This window comes from Urocitellus parryii, chromosome 2 (genome assembly GCF_045843805.1).
Source record: "Urocitellus parryii isolate mUroPar1 chromosome 2, mUroPar1.hap1, whole genome shotgun sequence".
Lineage (NCBI taxonomy): Eukaryota > Metazoa > Chordata > Mammalia > Rodentia > Sciuridae > Urocitellus > Urocitellus parryii.
Window position 1 is genome coordinate 129,693,581 of NC_135532.1, and position 18,147 is coordinate 129,711,727.

Below are 18,147 nucleotides of genomic sequence, written 5' to 3' on the forward strand. Positions count from 1 at the left end.
TCCACGGTGGAATACATTGTCTAAGTGAAAAATGACCTCTGGTCTTCAAGCTGATTAGCAGTAACAAGCAAGGGTAAGGGTCATGGTTGCATGTATTTATTGGGAAGAACAGTAAGTGCATGGGTGATGATTATAAATGTTTTATTTATGTACATTTAATATTTGGGCAAAGTTTCATTATCAAGTGGTTTTAAATCACTGGAGGGTCTGTCCCGCTGACACACTCAGATTCCTGCAGCAATACATCTTATAGAAACACTTTCCCTTTTATATGGAAAATAGCTTACTCATGACTACTATTATTCTCAGCTTTCATCTCTAGCACACATAAACTACAAGTCCTTCAAGTTATTTGAGAGCAATTGGCTGTTGAGAAATGTGTCTTGCTTTAGTAGCTGCTAATAGCTAGCTCCTTTGAAGAAAGATCACTGTGATTACTTTATCTCAAACTGTTTCAATTTGAGAAAACCATCAAGACACAAGAAAATATATTATGGACATGATGGCTAAATAATGACATTCTTAAAGACAATAGGGGAAAGAATATGGATGGCCTAGTGCTTCTCTTAGAAGCCACCCCCACCTTTGGCTTCTGATATCAAATGAAGAGAGGATTAAATCGGAGGAGGAAAGGGAGAGGAGGAAGATGGGAAGTGAGCTAAGGATAGCTCTTAATACCACATGTAGTCGAGTGTGCATGCACATGCACACACGCACATTCTGCTCAGCTAGCAACAACCAAAGTGACATAAAACCTATCATTGAATACTCCTTTCATCTTAAGATTTGCTCTTATAGCTCTTGACCTCAGTTGAAAAAAATGTGTCCCCATCAAAACTGAAGTGACTTAGCATCTGCCAGTTGGGGTAGTTTAGCAACTCTGTGACCAATGTCAACTCTAGTCTATACTGTAGATCAAGGTATTGGGTTAAGATAGTTTACCTAACATATGGGGCAGAACTCCAACTTTTTCTTCTATCGGGCCTGACTCACAGAATATGTAACAAGTTTTGACCTTCATTTTAAAGTCTAACTAGTATTTTAAAAATCAATTAATTGGAATGGATGGGACATATCTGGCTTTATATTTTCTAATTATGAAAAAAATCCGTTAAAAATGTAATGTGTACCACTATGAATAAGAAATTTGCTGAGCATAGGGAAATTGAAGGGGAGAGAACTTAGATCATATATTTTAGAAATGAATTACCATGTGACCCATTGATGTCTTAGGCTAATCTTAGATCAGTAAATGACAGTTTTTTTCTATGGAACAGTAATTTTTATTTACATATATAATAATTGTTGATGGTATCTGCAGCCAGATGTCTGGAAGAGGAAGTTGTTTCACCTCCTTTGAGTCCCCAAGAGGCTATTAACTTCATACTGACGCAAACTAATATTTAGACACAATTCCCTAGCTCCTACCAAAAATGTAGCTATATCTCTAGTCAAATAAAGCTAGTATTTTTAAAAACATTTCAGCAGGCAAGATATCATCAACTGAGTCCTAAGCGCTCAGCCTAACATTTATTATCTGGCAGCCAAGGACTGATGACATAAAAAAATTTTCTCATTAAAACTATTAAAATGACAACCTGATTATATGAAATGATATGTCCAAAGGCACCATGAATTATGTGACCTAAAGTTTCACAATTAAATTACACATGTCTTTATCATAAAATAACTAACTATTCATAAATAACTAATGATGGGAAAGTTTGTAGACTGGGTAGCTTTCTATATTTATTCACTTCATAATCTTGAGAAATCACAAAGTCATGGTCATTTGAGGGAGAAGTAAATATTCATACTTCATGTTTATCTCACACCATGCACCATATTCAGCAGTCATGATTATGAAATCACATAGAGATTTTTACCCCTAAAATTTATAAGCATATATCTTAAATATTTCCTACTAGTATCTGTTTTATAACACAGATGTGAATCGCAGCCCTGAGAAATCTGTGATGGAGTAGAAATTTGTCCAGAGCATTGCAATGGTAGTTGCTTTGCTCTTATATTATAACAGGGAATCCAACTTAAAATCTGAATGGGCTTTGATAGTTGGTCATGTGTGTAGGGGGTTAACACCTCCAGCTTTAAGTAACTAACAGTTTAGCTACTGCCAAATCATACTACACCTTAGAAAAGATGAGGGTCATGAGGCATAACACTCAGGACAGACTCCTGCCAGGAAAGACAGAGAAGGGATCCTGGAGATATAGGCCAGGATGATCAAAGAACAAGCCCATAGACTGCACAACTAACACACACACACACACACACACACACACACACACACACACATACACAGTCTCTCTCTCTCTTTCTCTCTCCTCTTTCCAAAAATTGTTTTTACTTTTGAAATAAATAAATTTAATCCTTTAAAGTCCACCAGAATAAGAAAAATGACAATTTGTCATATATTACACATAAGAGAGAAATTAGAGGTATTCCTTGTAAAGAAAAAAACTAACACCAGATAGAATAAATAGGTAAGTGCTAAAGTGTGAAAGTGCTCCAACTAAATGCAGTTTATAATAACAATATAGTGGCTTTTAAAGGACAGCTGGACTATGCTCCAAGATTTTCCCCATTCCTCATAAATTAGCATAATTTTAAGTAAAGAAGTAAATGTACATATACTTACAGAAAATTTTGAGATATATATTTTTTTCCATTGACCAGGTTGTATTTGGAGGTGAGAAGTTAAGCAGGATTTTTTATATCCTAAATGACTTTACCAGTAAAAATATAAATCTGTTCCCTCGTACCATTTACTGAAACTGACCGTTTCTGGAAATAGTAACTAGAAGTTGAGACTCCATGCTAAAAGATCCATTCACTAGTCAGATAAGGATTTTTTAACATTTAGTTTCATTTCCAAATAGCCAGAACCAATTTCTGCCTTGGGATATATGAATGAGAATTCCAATGCCAGCCTGCGTCTACACAAGTCTAAGTTTTATCCTGTGAAGGCTTTATTGAACTTATCTTTAACATGCTGTCCCCCAAATAATGGTTATTTCCACTTACTGGCCCATGTGAAGCCTTCTTTAACAACATACTCTCAGGTGTCCATATCAAGGAAGAATTATGTGGAATGGGTCAGATGTATCAAACAAAATCGTTCCATAAACAATTTCTAGGTTAATAAATGCACAATTATATCTGAAAGTATTGTGCAACTTGATAAAGTAGGGAAGTTATCTGTTGTAGCCATATCATTTAATGGAAAGGGGCTCAGAATCCATTATGTATGTCCAGCAATTTAAAATGTAAGCTGTTTTCTTTTAAATGCTACATTACTTTAGTTAAAAATATAAGTAGGAAACTTACCCAAGTTCTCTGATCAGGCAGTTGGAACTGGGAGCAAAATTGAAACAAAAACAAAAAATTACTTCTGTGTTGGTATCTTTATTGCAATCTATCCTTTGAGAAATTAACATTTATCCTAATTTAGTAATTTTGGCTTATGATGTAACTGTACCTTGAGTAAAAGCTTAGGAAATGAAAAACTGAGTATTTTCATAATATTGCTGAGCTTCCTCTATTACCTAAAATAAACTTTAGAAACAAGGTTATAAACCAAGAATGTTTTTTATTCTAAGAAAGCTAAATGCTACCTACTAGCAAGTCTTAAAGCAAAGCAGATGCTCCCTTTTAATTTTTACTCACTGCAAAATGAGTTCTCTAAAATTTCCTTCAATAATTAAAAAGTAATTAATTTCCTGCAAAAAATCCAATTTCTTGCATTTTATATTGTCAATAATAAATGAAATACAGTATTTACTAAGATGTGAATAGTTCAGTAACAAAAAGGTGATGTTCTTGGAAATTCATTGCTTGATAACGAGGATCTCAGACCATCAGTTGGCAGAACTCTTAAGAATATTAATTAAAAGAACGAAAAAAGGTCCCATTATTTATTACAATTGATGGCAGGATTCACTGGGAAGCACACTCCTATGATCCCAGCAGCTCTAGAGGCTGAGGCAGGAGGATCACGAGTTCAAAGCCAGCCTCAGCAATTTACTGAGGACCTAAGCAACTTAGTGAGACCCAGTCTTTAATAAAATATAAAAAAGGCTGGGGTTGTGGCTCAGTAGTTACGTGCCCCAGGAAACACAAAGATTATACCCTTAATAATCTTATTTTATTTGATAAGGGGATAAATCTATATTTTTATTTCATAAATTTTGGCATCTTGAATAAAGAAGTTATGTAGATTTAAAATGCTGAAATCTTAATTTCTGAAGAATATGACAATAGAAAACACTTTGTGAAGGCAAAATAGATCATGAATAGCAAGATTGAAGTGATTTTCACATCAATATAGAAATGACAACTTGGGAAAAAGATAACTTATTCTCAGTTCCTTGGACTGTAGTAACAGGATAAGGTGGAGGTGTCAATAAAAACAAAACAAAAAACCAAAAATGTAGAGATGAATGAAAAAAGAAGCTTAAGTAAAAGATAATCTCTTTTTGCAAATGCATACAAAACCACACCTTTAAAAATAAAATGCATGAATAGCTAAAAATAATATTCAAACTAGGAAAATCAAACGAAGGAGTAGTAACTACTTGCACAATGGCATAATTGCCCAATGATTTCTATGGTAGTTCCAATGAGCTGTCAATGTGATTGACAAATACCCAAATAGAAATCAAAGGCATGGACACTGGGGATGGCACAGTAACACTGACCCTTCCAGTTCACCCATTGATAGCCATTACCAGCTTCTCAAAATTATAATTTAAAATAAGACATCATAAATAATTTCAGCTGCTTATCTATGGCTAGTCTCTGTAGTGCTTATTTTTCCTCATAGTAAACTAACTTATTTATAAGAGAAAAATGAAAGGCTAAATAAGTCCTCTAGTGGCCTGAGAGAGGAAACATTACTTCTTTTAAGAACTGAGGAACTTAGACCCTGAGGATTCCTCTCTTAATTTTGATATATGAGTTCATCAAACCCTCTAATTATTTTTGACAGAATTTTAAAACCATATATTATTATTCCATATGGCAGGCCTAATTATCTTTCAATACAATTGGATAAATATTTATTGAGATGTTCACTTATCGTTGACTAGGGATTATGCTCTAGGGAGGCCTGTGTTGGTAGAATACAATAATAAAGAAAAATCGCAAAATCAAATTTGCCTAGAGCATACCACTACTAGGCCTTGACATATCTTTTTTTTTTTTAGATTTTCCCCCAAAGTACTGAGAATATTACCTACTTTTTATTAGCATAACCCTAAGAAGTAGATAGGACAGATGTAATTTCTACCTTGAAGAGGAAGATCCAGAAGTCCAGAGGGACCATGTGATTTGTTTCAATATACTTTAAATTGAAAGTGAAACAATGAATGCTCTTATGCATTTTCTTATTTAGCTATGAAATCTTGGCAAGCTCTGAGAGCAGAGGCCTGCCTTTCTGTTTTTGGCTTTTTGCTCTGTGCCACCCCTACGGCTGCCCAGGGAGATCATGCCAAAAACACAGTATGTATCTTTCCAAATTCTCCCAGATACATGGAAAAGAAACTGGGCTCAGGGAATGAGAAGAGGGTATTTTAAGAATATTCCTTTATATTCACAATGGGATGCTTCTGTATCCACTAATATACTTTGTATACAACCAGAGATAAGAAAATTGTGCTCTATATGTGTAATAAGAATTGTAATGCATTCTGCTGTCATATATAAATAATAATAATAATAATAATAATAATAAAATCTTTCCCATTAGGTCCTTCCACATACCAAGTAAAACGCATCCTGCATGTAAATACTGATCTTTACAGCAACCCTAGTCAGGCAGAGAGTGGGGCTCCCATTGTACTCATTGAGAAGGCTCAGAGAGATTGACTATTGTTGCTCAAAACTTCAGCACTTTTGCTAATAAGCAGAAAAGCAATTTGTGCAGCAATTACTTCTAGCCCTAAATCTAATATTTTGTTTGTTTTAAGGTACATCTTGAGGTTAGGATGGAATTGTAGAGTACTAGAAAAAAAGAAAAAAAAATCTGTTGTGACTTTGGAACATCAAAGGGAAGTTTCTGAAAGAACAGACCGTTTGGTCTTAAGATCTGATGAAAATTGGAGGAGGAACCAAGTTGCTCCTGCCATCTCCCAGCAGTGTGCAATCTTGCACATTAAAACAGCCATGATGGCTTTGAAAACAATGACATAAGTCTGTGGTAGTTGGTAAAGAGCCTCTGCCTTAAGCACACTGAATGTGCTTCACCCTCAAAGACCCCTCAGACAGCCCCACTATCCAGCAAATAGAATGTTAATGGTGGGTACAGCAAGACCTCCAGTTGTTGCTCCAGAAGGGCAGCAAGCCATCCTGACTGGAGGGCGGTATTCCTGACACACTGGGTGTTGCATATTTTGAATGTCCCTCTTGGGTCGTGTTCTAATAGAAGCATGTCACAACAGGCAGTCACTTCCACCAAACCTGACAATTCTGTGGGGGAAAGAAAGGCACTGCCCCATCTGTGCAGATCTGAAGAAAGGCCCTCCTGTGCTCCACGCACTGGGTGCAAGCCTCATCTTTTGCCATCTTTCATTAACTTTGGGAATATTAAAAGCTAATGTATTTTCTCTCATACTATTTTATTAAAAAAATATGTACATGCTATATTTATAATAGTGGCTTGCAGCTATGGACTTATTTGTTGGTAGACAAAACTGCCCATCTTATGAACCAATAAATTTACCTTGATTAGCTAGAGATGTCTGAATTTCAGAGTAGATGGGGATCTTACAGTCAACTCTTTCATTTTTACAGATAAGAAAACTAAGAACCAACCCGGTTCAGTGGCACATGCCTGTAATACCAGTGGCTCAGGAGGCTGAAGCAGGAGGATCGCAAATTCAAAGTCAGCCTCAGCAAAAGCGAGGTGCTAAGCAACTCAGTGAGACCCTGTCTCTAAATAGAATACAAAATAGGACTATGGGTGTGACTCAGTGGTTGAATGCCCCCGAGTTCAATCCCTGGTATCAAAGAAAAGAAAAAATACGAAGAGGCAGATAGACTTAATTGCTCAAAGACACTGAACCAAAGTCCTATTTTTCTCCATTATTCCATGGACCATAATACTCAATTTAATTACTAAATTTTCAAGATTATCAGACTATGATAATCAGATTGGTTATTGTAATTAAATGTATTATAATATCAAATGCATATTATATCCTCATAAATACAATTAATTACTCATACTTAGGAAGTTATAAAGAGAGATGTACTTTTTATACAATATCTGAATTCAGAGATCTTACAAAATACATATTGAGAATTACCAGCCCACAAAAGTTTTCAAGTGCTATTTAGATCAGCCTAAGTATAAAATATTTACTGATAAACATTTACAATTTTCCATAACATAATTATATAAATGATGTTACCTTAGTCTTAGCCTTTCTTTATCAAGTTAATACTAACTGGAATATTTATAAAATTTTTATACTAAATTCTGTATTTTCTCAGTTAAATTAGAGCGATAATTTTTGAACAATAATGGATTTCTCCAACCATCCCAGGAGATGGTATTTCAGCTCTAATGTTCTTGCTCATGATTTTGAAAGGATACATGAAAAAGTGAAGAAGAGAGAGGAGAAAAAAAAAAGAATCATATCCCCAGACAAATTAATTACCTCATAATTTTCTATAAGGAACTTTACATAAATTTTCACCTATTTTATTAAAATACCATCATTTTTGGTTTGAGTATATTGCAACAAAACTAATTTACTCTGTTTTGAGACATTTTCATAAAAATTTTTCTATCAATAAAGTCCAGAACATGTATTCTTTAAACAATAACAAAATAAAATGAAACATATATCAGGGAATTAGATTCAAGATGTTTACATATTTGGTCTCTCAATACAATTCTCCAGATGAGGATTGATAAGTAAACCAGTTTTCAAAAAATAACCAAATGGGTAGGGACATAGAGATGAACCCATCAGATAATAGCATTTTATGTTTTCCTTGTAATGAGAAACTGCATATATTTTGATAAATGGGCACGACCCCATTCAGCAAATAGCTCTGGGTATTGTGGTGAATTCTTGTGCAATTACAGAACTTTACTGGAATGCCCAATGGTCTCTAGATAAATTCCTTCGCCCTCTATGGTAACAACTCGTCAGGTAGACTCATTTCCTGTTTTTATCTAAGCACTAAAGGAACAAGAATGACCTTCATGAGTTTGGGACGAGTCACAGTATCTTATTATCAGCAACCTTAAACACAAAAGACAACTTCAATATTTATTTCCTTAACTGACTTCTGCTTACTCCAAAGTGCACTTTGGCTCAATAAGCAGTTAACAACAGACAATAATTTAACACTAAAACCATGTTATCTTTACACATATATTAATGACTTTTTCTTTAAGGAGCTTGAGTTTTAATTCCACTAGAATTTCCTGTGTTCTTCCACAGCAGCGTCATAGGAAATCCTAGTGTTCTCAAGATTTCTTTCATTTCATTGCACCTGCTTTTCAGGATCAACAAGTTAGTTTACAAGCTTGAAATCTCAAATTCAAAATACTTACTTGTGGATGAAACAAGAATCCAGGAGAAGGTCTCAAGTATTTCTCTTTCAAAGCCTCAAGTGGGTCAGTTAGCTTTCTTTTCTCTACTCTGAAAGGTTAAAATTAGATTTTGGAGATGAATCAGTCTCACATATCAATCACTACACGACATTTAAAACAGCAAAGGAAACTGCAGGTTCCTGAGACACACACTAATAAAAATATAAAGACATCCATTCCCTTCTTGAAGAATATTTAAGTCACTTCTAGGAGCTAAAAGAGAGAAAGTCCTATTTATAATGGAAAAATCCTACTCAATGCCTAGTAATAATTATAAGGAAACATGAAAAATGAGCAGTCACTAAATTAGAGGCATCCATCACAAATTTAGTACCTTTCCATTTCAAATCAAGATAAGAATGGTTGGTGATTTTGAGGTCATGAAAACAGGGCTAATTTTGAAAATTAAAGAAATTTTCTGCGAAGAATGTGTTTGCCCAAATATTTACTATTTTTTTTCAAATCTACCAGTAATATCAAGGGATTTCCCAAGCATACTATACTCTGCTAGCCACTCTTTGAGGTATAACCAGAGGATACCTGATACATGATCAAATTAGAGATGGGGTATGGGGCGGGGCACTCTCTTGACGCCACTGCTAATAAACAGGGCAGGTGGGAAGCCAGGTTGTGAGAAAAAAATGAGGAGCTATTTGAACATATATAGAAAACTTACCTATATGTCCCTTCTGCTTTAGAAAGGCTTGTCATTCTATTTTCAGTTAAGCATATAAAGAAATGATATCATGAATTGAGTTAATTTCTTTCAGTAATTTTCTTTTAAAGGCTGTCGAATGAGTACACTTTAAAAATAGTGTTGACACAAATAAAATAGTTACCAGTTCTGGATATTTGTACACACTATGTGTTGCAATATACTATTTCACTTATTGCAGCAGGTAATATTATACCCATTTATGGGTGAAAGGAAAAAGTCTAGGTCATGAGAAGGCTGAGATTCAACCCAGGCCTAACACTAAAAATAAGGGTTAGGTCTTTCTTGACATCTGAAACACCAGAGAGAAAATGTGGACTAGAGGAAGAGGAAGGTGAGGAGGTAGTGGAGGTAGGTCCAGGGGATATGTGGAGTAAATTGCATGCTCATTGCAAATGGGAGGGTATGAGAAACAAAGTCTGAGTAATTATCTTAAGAAAGTACCGAGATGCCCAATTGAATTGGAAATATGACCTTACTGAAAATGTGTAACATACAATCTATAAACAAAATATGGAAGATTTGTTTTTTTCTTTTTTTCCCCCTTTGCTAGTGATGGGACTGACACAGAATTAAGAAATAATAATTGCAAAAAATGTACTTAAATAAGGTAGTTGTAGCATCAATATATTTTTGTGTTGTCCTTTTTTGTTCCTCTTGTCCTGTTGAGATGAGGGTGACCCTTTAAACAATGGCAGTGTTTTTTGACAATGCATTTTAGATAATATAGGTAGAAGAATATTTTAAATGATAAAAAAATTGCAGTTTTAGTGCCTACTATGTTATGGAATGTCCATAAGTATTGTTGAATAAAACAATGGCCCCAAATATCTTCATAAAATATCAGGCAAATATAAAAATGCTCTCATCTTAAATAAGTTCAATAAAAATTATCCATGAAGTCTTAATAATATCCAAAATTTGAATGAGAAAGTAAATTGAAAATAACTTGTGATGTTTAAAAGATGCAATGAACATATTACTATTATTCATACCATGTAAAGAAAACTAGTGTTTAAAAACTAAATCACATTAAAGGTCAAGTGAGTGTTACAGGGCGCTATCTAAGAAGCTTTTTATTAAACATGTTTCACCCAGAGAATTTGTGGATGCATCAAAGGAAAGTGGATAATGAAGGCATCAAATACAGATAAAATTTTTAGGCACACCACTCACACTTACATGCAGAACTTCTTGTGATTAATATTTCATTTACTTGTGGTTTCTAAGAGGTTTATTTAGAAGCAGTATATGACCAGCCTTTTTAAGGATGTGTTGGTAGGTTAACGGAGAGTAGACTTTCGGTAATAGGTCTCTTCTTATTCTAAATAACCTGACCCATTTAAGTGCCCACACATATTTGCATTAGTCCTTCAGGAGGCTCATTCTTCCGTCACTTGACAATTTGCTTTAAATATGACTTTCCCATATTTTCCACTCCAAAAAAAAAAATGTGTTTAAAAATAAATTCATTGTCAAGGGAAAAAAGTCCTGTGGGCCTATTCCAAACCCCCAACTTCAGAGACATCCAAAAATAAGTCTAAACCTAATGAGTCAACTTTCTCAATAGGAAATGGAATTCACTAGATCAAAAAACAATTTCACTCTGTTGAATAATAGGAATAATAGGAAGAATTGATTTTTAAAGGATGTGACTTTATGTATAAAAATCTACCTTTCATTACATCTGTTCATATTTCATCACCTCCTACCACCCTTACCTGTAAATAGGGTCCATAAAGAAGGGGGTGGGTCTGGCGTGCTGCAAGGAACCATCTGAAGCTGGTCTTGCTTCCACGTTACTTCCTTTCTTCTCCCCAAACACATGGTTTTTTCGAGGCTCAGTCAGCTTTGTCCCACTGGCTCTACTCCTACTGCCCATGCTTAGATCCAGGGGCTGGTCTTGGCTGGCAGCAGAAGTTGCTGGGGGTTTGGAGGGGACTGGAGTCAAGGGCTTCTCATCCTTTCGCTTAGTGGTGAGATCAAAGGGGGACTCAGAGCTTCCTTTCTGCAGTTTCTTTACTTCACTTGGTGATTGGGGTTCCATTTTCAAAGGTAACGATCTCAAGTCTCTATCAGGAAATGGGTACATTGATTGAGAGAATGCTGGAAAAAATGGGAGGGGAAACATGGAAGGGTAAGGTAAAGCTCCAACTTTTTTGTCTTGCAGCCCCACCAGTCCTGTTGAACCAAAGTATTTTTCAGCAATAGAAGCAATAGCTTTTATAGAATCATTCACAGCTCCTGACACCGCAGTCTGCTCCTCTAAAGATGGTGAGAAAATGGAATGATTGCTGTATTCTTTCTTATTATTTATTGAAGCCAGATTCTGAAGAGGGCTTACTTTGTCTTTGAACATTTTACCATTTTCTTTAAATTTCTCTTTATCACTTTCAATGTCACTTTCCAGATCAGAGCCCGAGGTTGTTTCCAGGTCACTGCCACTTGGTGTACTGACATCATCAAGGTCACTACTCTCTGACTGGTCACTGATTTTCTCAAGGGGCCTCTCTTCAGAGGACCTCTCGGGCTGGAGCTCCACTGGCTTATTGTCCCCTACAGGTGGGTGTTTAGATAGTGCCTTCAAAATATCTTGTGTAGCTGGCAGTATCTGAGGATGTGTCATGAGGGGACTTTGACTTTTGTTTGTCTGTTCAGTACTTGATAGTCCTTTAACAGGAGAACTAGCAGGTATCAAAGGAGGCCTGTGGTACAAGCCGGAAGGAAACAGACCAGGGAAGCTAAAAGAAAATCCAGGAGCTGTTGGAAAGGTAAGACCAGCAGGATGCCTATTGGCGCCAAAATAGTCAGCAAGGCCCGGGTTGGCATGACTCATATTAACCATGGACGTTTTATCCATAGCTGGGGTTCCAGGAAGTGAAATGCCTTGGCCAAAAAATCCACCTGCCGCAAAATGGTTCTTGCCCTCACAAAACCTCCTGTGTTTATTTAAGGAAGACGTAGTGCTGAACATTTGTCCACAGTCTTTGCACTTGATTTGGGTTCTGCAATCAGCATGCATGCGCTTATGACGACAAAGGTTTGAAAACTGAGTATAGGATTTATGGCAGACCTCACCTGTGTGCAAACAACAAAAAAGAATCTCAGGCTTTATGGCAATTGCTTCTGAATTTAGCAAGTATCACAATTGGCTTACCCCAAATAATTTCAACTAGAAAGCCATGGAAAGAAGTTGGAGGCACCGAGCTAGGTGCTCCAAACACAGAAAATCCCCATTTCACTAGATTCCAAAGCAAGGCATCCAACCTGACAAATGTCTTGAGGCAGCACACAATTTCATACATATATAATCAATATTTTGTCATCCCCCTTGCACAATATTTAGCATATTTGTATACTTAAATATTTATGGAAAATTCAAATTCCAGCATGCATTGCTCCCCCACCCCATTACTATACTAGCAGAATCTTAAAAATCAAAATCTTAATATGTATCAAGTACAAAACATAACAGGAACACCTTCAAAATTTTAGATCACGTAAAGAATCCTATATTGAAGACACAAAAACAAAATGAAGTAGCCTTTCCCCTTTATTACCTTTCGCCTGGGGAGTAAAGCCTGGGCCTGCTTGACCATTATTTAATTGGTATTATATCATATGCTCTCATCATTCACACATCAAAGCCACACAACAATGCACATTGTGTATTCTGAGACTTTTTTTAACAATCATTTTCATGATTCGAGAAAGACTGACATAATTTACAATGGCTCTATTTTAAGCCTGCAAAGGAAACTACATTGAATGTAGCCCATCCTGCATTGCTGGTTCCCATGAACTATGATCACGTCCTCTGACTTCCCCTCACACCAGTGGTTGTGCTAACCTTCCTGCATTTATGAAACCTCTGTCCTTGGGAAACATGTCCACTTGTTGTCATATCTTCCTTGGTTATCTCGGGGCGAGACTTCTGTGTATTATAGCCAACTATGGTAAGCCAGGGAGAATGCTGTGAACATTCTTATCCAGAAAGGACACGGCAGTGGATATGGCTGTGAAATTATCCCCTTCCCCAAGAATTTGCCAATAGAGTAGAATATCTCCCTGCTCACATATGTGCCAACATACCTAAATATATATTAAGACCATATTCCGAAACCCTTCGAGGTGAGAATCCTTCCTGTTCATACCATAGTCAGCAGGATTCTACTGATTGCCTAAGCATTTTTTATTTAACTTTCCCAGGGATGAGTTACTTTAGATGTAAGCTCACTTCAGGACTTCTATATGTGTCTAATACCTCCGGCAATATGATATGCCTTTCTGGTAATTGTTAAAACAAATTAATTTTAAGAAATTAAATTTAAGACAAAATTCACAGTTATTGCTTTCCTGTGATGGCTGTTTGCAGGGCAGAATGGCAGGATGGTTGCACTTCTAAATCAAATCAATCATAATTTGTAAAAAAAAAAAAATCATGCAAAGGAGATTTTATAGACCTTAGTCAAGTAAAAATCCTCCCAGAACTTGGATTATCCCACACACAAACAGGAAGTGCCAAGTGATTGCAGATCTATTTCTTCTACCACTTAACGTTCAACTGTATAGCTACAATGTATGTCAACGTGCTTGGTAATACTAAAGGCACCTTCAACTAATGGGATGGTCCATAACATTGTAGAGGCTGAAACACGCATTTTAACAGCAAAAGAAGATGTGGGTGACTTCTTTTCAAATCATTCTACCAGAACATATTGACCAGAGTCTGTTTTAAATGTTAACAATGTACCATAAGTATGTATTCTATTCAGATTATTTGATACATTGATTAAAATCATACCATGGTGAGGGTGGCAACATCAGATTTTCACTAGATATACTAATTCTGCCATGAGTTAAAACAAAAAGTCAACAATAAAATATTGTTAGAATTCTAAAAACACATTCATCAAGAAAGTAGTTTCTCCTCTGGACATCAAAAGGCAGTGGGAAAACATCCTGATGGGTGATGGGTATTCAACCAAGGTCTAAGTTTTTTAAAGGCTGGCAACTCTGAGGGGGAAAAAAAAAATGTTGCTCTCTACTCTTCTTTCATCTGGATGGTTTTTAGAAAACCAAGAACTCCTTTGTACTGGGGGTAACAGAGGGTGCACCTGACTTGCCTGGATGTACCCTGTGTTACATAATGAGTAGCACTGGTTTCTATTCTCAAGAACATAGACTCCAGGCTATTTCCTTAGGCTTTGTTTCCAGCTTTTGAAGCCTTGGCCTGGGATGTCACCAGCCACCAGGCCTCCAGGTAAACTGGTTCAATTGATGCTGAAGTCTATACTCTACTGTAATTTTCTCAGTAATAAGGAATTAGCCAGCAGTTAACATTGCATTTTTCTACTTATTAAACAAATTAAGAGGCATTTTGAATATATCCAGCCTATTAGAGCATGTGGTTTCTATTTGGGAAGGCTGGAGGTTCCTGTAAAGGCAGTGAGTAATTACCTTAGCACTGGTGAGCCTGGGCTGAGGCTCAGCGGCACACTGTAATAAGAGACAGTTGCCATAAACACACCAGTGGGGGTGAATCTTGGTGTGTGGCCTTCTGGTGAGAAACAGATATCAGCCCTAGGTGAACCTCCTCCACTCCAGTCTCCACACCAACTCCTGATCCTTAAACCCTTTTGTTCTGAAATTACACGGCTATTATTCATAATTACTCCATGGTTCTCTGTCAGATTTTATATTTGAAGAATGCCATCTGCTGTTTAAATTTACCAATAATTACTGAAAATGCATTCATGGGAAATACTTCATGTGATCTGATTGGAAAGGGGCAACCTAGGGTGCTTTAAAGTGAAACCCTTGACTTCAGCACAATTAAAATTGCAGATCCCAGAGTCTCAGATGATAGAAGTCCACATTTTCTGGCTTTTACTTTAAATTACAGAGAAAAACATTAAGTGGGTGATGAGAATTATTTGTGGTTGCTTTCTCTCTTTCTTTCACAGAAACACAGTAAAATTTACAAGCCAGAAATATATGAATTCTCTAATATTGTGCCTAATAAAACTTACAAAACATTTTATTTGAGAATTCAGAAATAAACAAAATCGATGATATTGCATGTCTGTTGCCTTTCCTAGTATGTTTTTAGGGCATCATGGCCTAGAGTCACAAATGCCTTTTTGAGACAAGAAGTCTAAAATTTCTATTGTACACTTGGTTTCCCATGGCTTTCAACAGAGCTTCCCCAGGGGACACTAGATCACCCTTTTGTTTATCTATGAGTCCACTTCACTCCACCCAGAGAACAGAACATCTGAGCAAAACAGGACTCTGGTGTAAGCTGGAAAGGAATGAAAAGCTCTCTTGGTGCTTGGAAGCACAAAAGAAAGCTGTGTCAAGGCAAGAAATGGAGAGTTCGTCTCTGGCGCCTCCACGTTGGCACTGAAAATTAGTTTTTTCTACCACGTCTTATAGAATTGTCTCCTATACCTGTTCCTATCACCATCCAACAGGTATTTGTCAGAAAAACTGTTTTTCAAGGGGTTCCCAAGTCAGAGGTTTTGCCAAGTGTTGAGTCTGCTTCCACCAATTCTGTGTGTATCTGGATCCAAAGTCAGTTTGGATCAGCACAAATCAGTGAGTTACTGGATTTATATGCCCAGCCATGCAATGGAATAAAAGAAGCTCAGAATTGTTGCCCAGATGGACTAACAACTGATTTTCCTTATAAAATATTTCAGTATAATACAGAGGAGTGGGTGGACCAAAGAAGCAGCAAATGAGGGCTGAGTTTAACTTTACTTGAAATGTGTTACTCAAGTGCCCTGTCCAGGGATATTCTAAGTAGGTGGCCAGATTGGATGTCCCCTGAAAGCATGCTGCCTATAAATTTGCTTTAGTGCAGTAGGTAAGAGAAGCAGCATGTTCAGCATCAAAGTGAAAATGTTCTGCTTCTCAAGGAACAGTACTACCTGGTCCCTGGCCTGAGAGCAGCAACAATAGGCAGATTAAAGGACATTTTATTCCTCTCTCTCCCAAGCATCCACACAGACACATACAGACAGAGTCGTAAGCCTACTTGCCAGGTGGGGTTCTTCCAGCTCTTTCTGATCCAGAACAGGTTTTTTAATCACTTCATCTTGTTCAGTGATATCTGCTATTTGCTGTTTTACAAAGCCATGAACATTTACAGTGTGAGGCAAATCTGGTTGTCTCCATTAAATCCTACAACCCGGGGAGGCTTCCCTTTCATTATTTAACGACTTCTCTTTTCTCTACCTGTTATTGATTTCATCTAAAAGAAAACACCCCAGGGATCATAGACAAAATACCATGGATCTGGTTATAAAAGATTTTCTTGTAATAGAAAATAGCCCTACTGGATTGGACCATAAAGAGCTATTACGGTGATTCCCCTAATGGCCATGTGTGGCCATTCTGCAGATCGCAGTGCCTTTTGGAGGAGAGACAGATGCAGCAAGGAGGGCTGGAGTGTTAAAGACTTACAGATAAAGGGCTTCACACTGCTGTGGATGTGCTTGTGCTGTTTGAGGCCTGATGAAGTGGCAAACGTTTTGCCACACTCCGGGCAAGCGTGGGCCCGGGCACCAACGTGCTGAGAGCGAATGTGCCGCTGAAGGTTGCTAGGGTCCGTGAAAACCTGCTAGGAAATGAGTACTGATTAATCAAGAAATTTAATTCAAGGACACAATAAAGAAGACCAGGGATGACTCAAGAAAGAATTTGCTTTAGTTTGTTTTATTCATTTACCCCAAAGACCAAAAGCAAGTCACATTTTTCCAAAGTGTAACTTCCTTTAGGATAAGAACTGAAAATTATTCAGCTCTAAGTCCTTAGCTTAGGATCCCTACTGGTGTCAGTTACAGAACAAAATAATGAATGGCATCGTTAGGTCACATGCAGGACCTTTTTGACCCCATTTACAACAATTCCATTAACTGGAATTAAACAACAAAATGCTGGTCAGACCATTATTAAAACTGATATGCTACTTCCACTCTTTAACTAAAGACATTATGTATAAGTTTTGGGGAATTTTGACTAAAGTACCCAAATCTATTTAGACAGTTTCCCTAGTTAATTAAATTCTAACACTGTGTTTCACTAAGTTACCAGCAAACTTAAACAATTCCTTTGGACATTGTACTAAAAAATAAATTTTGAAAGTCAGCCAACACATACCACGAGTAAAAAAACATCTTTAAAGAAATTTGGAATATTACAATTTCCACTATCATGAGAAGAGGTCTTCAAATTCTATAAGAAGTTATTGGAGAAATCTTTTAGTTAATTAAAACATGTGGGAATCAAAAGTTACAAGTTACTGTTCCTATAGTCCAGAGTTAAGGTCTAAGTGGAATACTTTCATTGTGCCCGTATGTTGTTCAGCACTGGCCACTAAGGCAGAGGCTCTATTCCTTTTAATTAGAACCAAGTCATGATTTACAGTGAGGACTTGGGTGGAAAAAAATCTGCAAATGTAGGAGTCTCCCATTTTTTCTGAATGGGCATTCAGAAACTTTATGTGACTTCCGCACAAATTGCTATTAAGAAAAATCGGTAATGTGCATTGGATAAAATTTTCATTCCCCATAAGGCTATAAAACAACCCCACACTGGCAAGTCAGTAGCGGAACCAGGAATTTACCAAGGATGTCTGACACCTAGTTCTGGAACTCACCATTAAGCCTCACTTCCTCCCTTACAAAAATAAAAGGATACTCACTAAGTGTTTTTATACACTCTAGTAATGCCTTTTAGCATACAACACTCAGCCTACTTTTCTCAAGATATTTATAGTTTCCCCTCTCAAGGCTTGTTT

The 18,147-nt window shown here is 36.7% G+C and overlaps 1 protein-coding gene across 3 annotated transcripts in view; it reads right to left on the reverse strand.

Annotated features, from left to right (window-relative positions):
- Mecom (MDS1 and EVI1 complex locus) overlaps positions 1-18,147 on the reverse strand; it is a 542,464-nt gene that overhangs the window by 19,128 nt on the left and 505,189 nt on the right. For 2 of the 3 annotated variants that reach the window (XM_077795307.1, XM_077795308.1), the window contains exons 6-9: positions 16,812-16,968; positions 11,063-12,419; positions 8,588-8,675; positions 3,349-3,375 (exon numbers count right to left, since the gene is read on the reverse strand). In XM_077795307.1, the coding sequence (XP_077651433.1) occupies positions 3,349-3,375; positions 8,588-8,675; positions 11,063-12,419; positions 16,812-16,968 (1,629 nt within the window). The remainder of the gene's footprint in view (positions 1-3,348; positions 3,376-8,587; positions 8,676-11,062; positions 12,420-16,811; positions 16,969-18,147) is intronic. The other variant, XM_026394988.2, reaches the window with a different exon arrangement.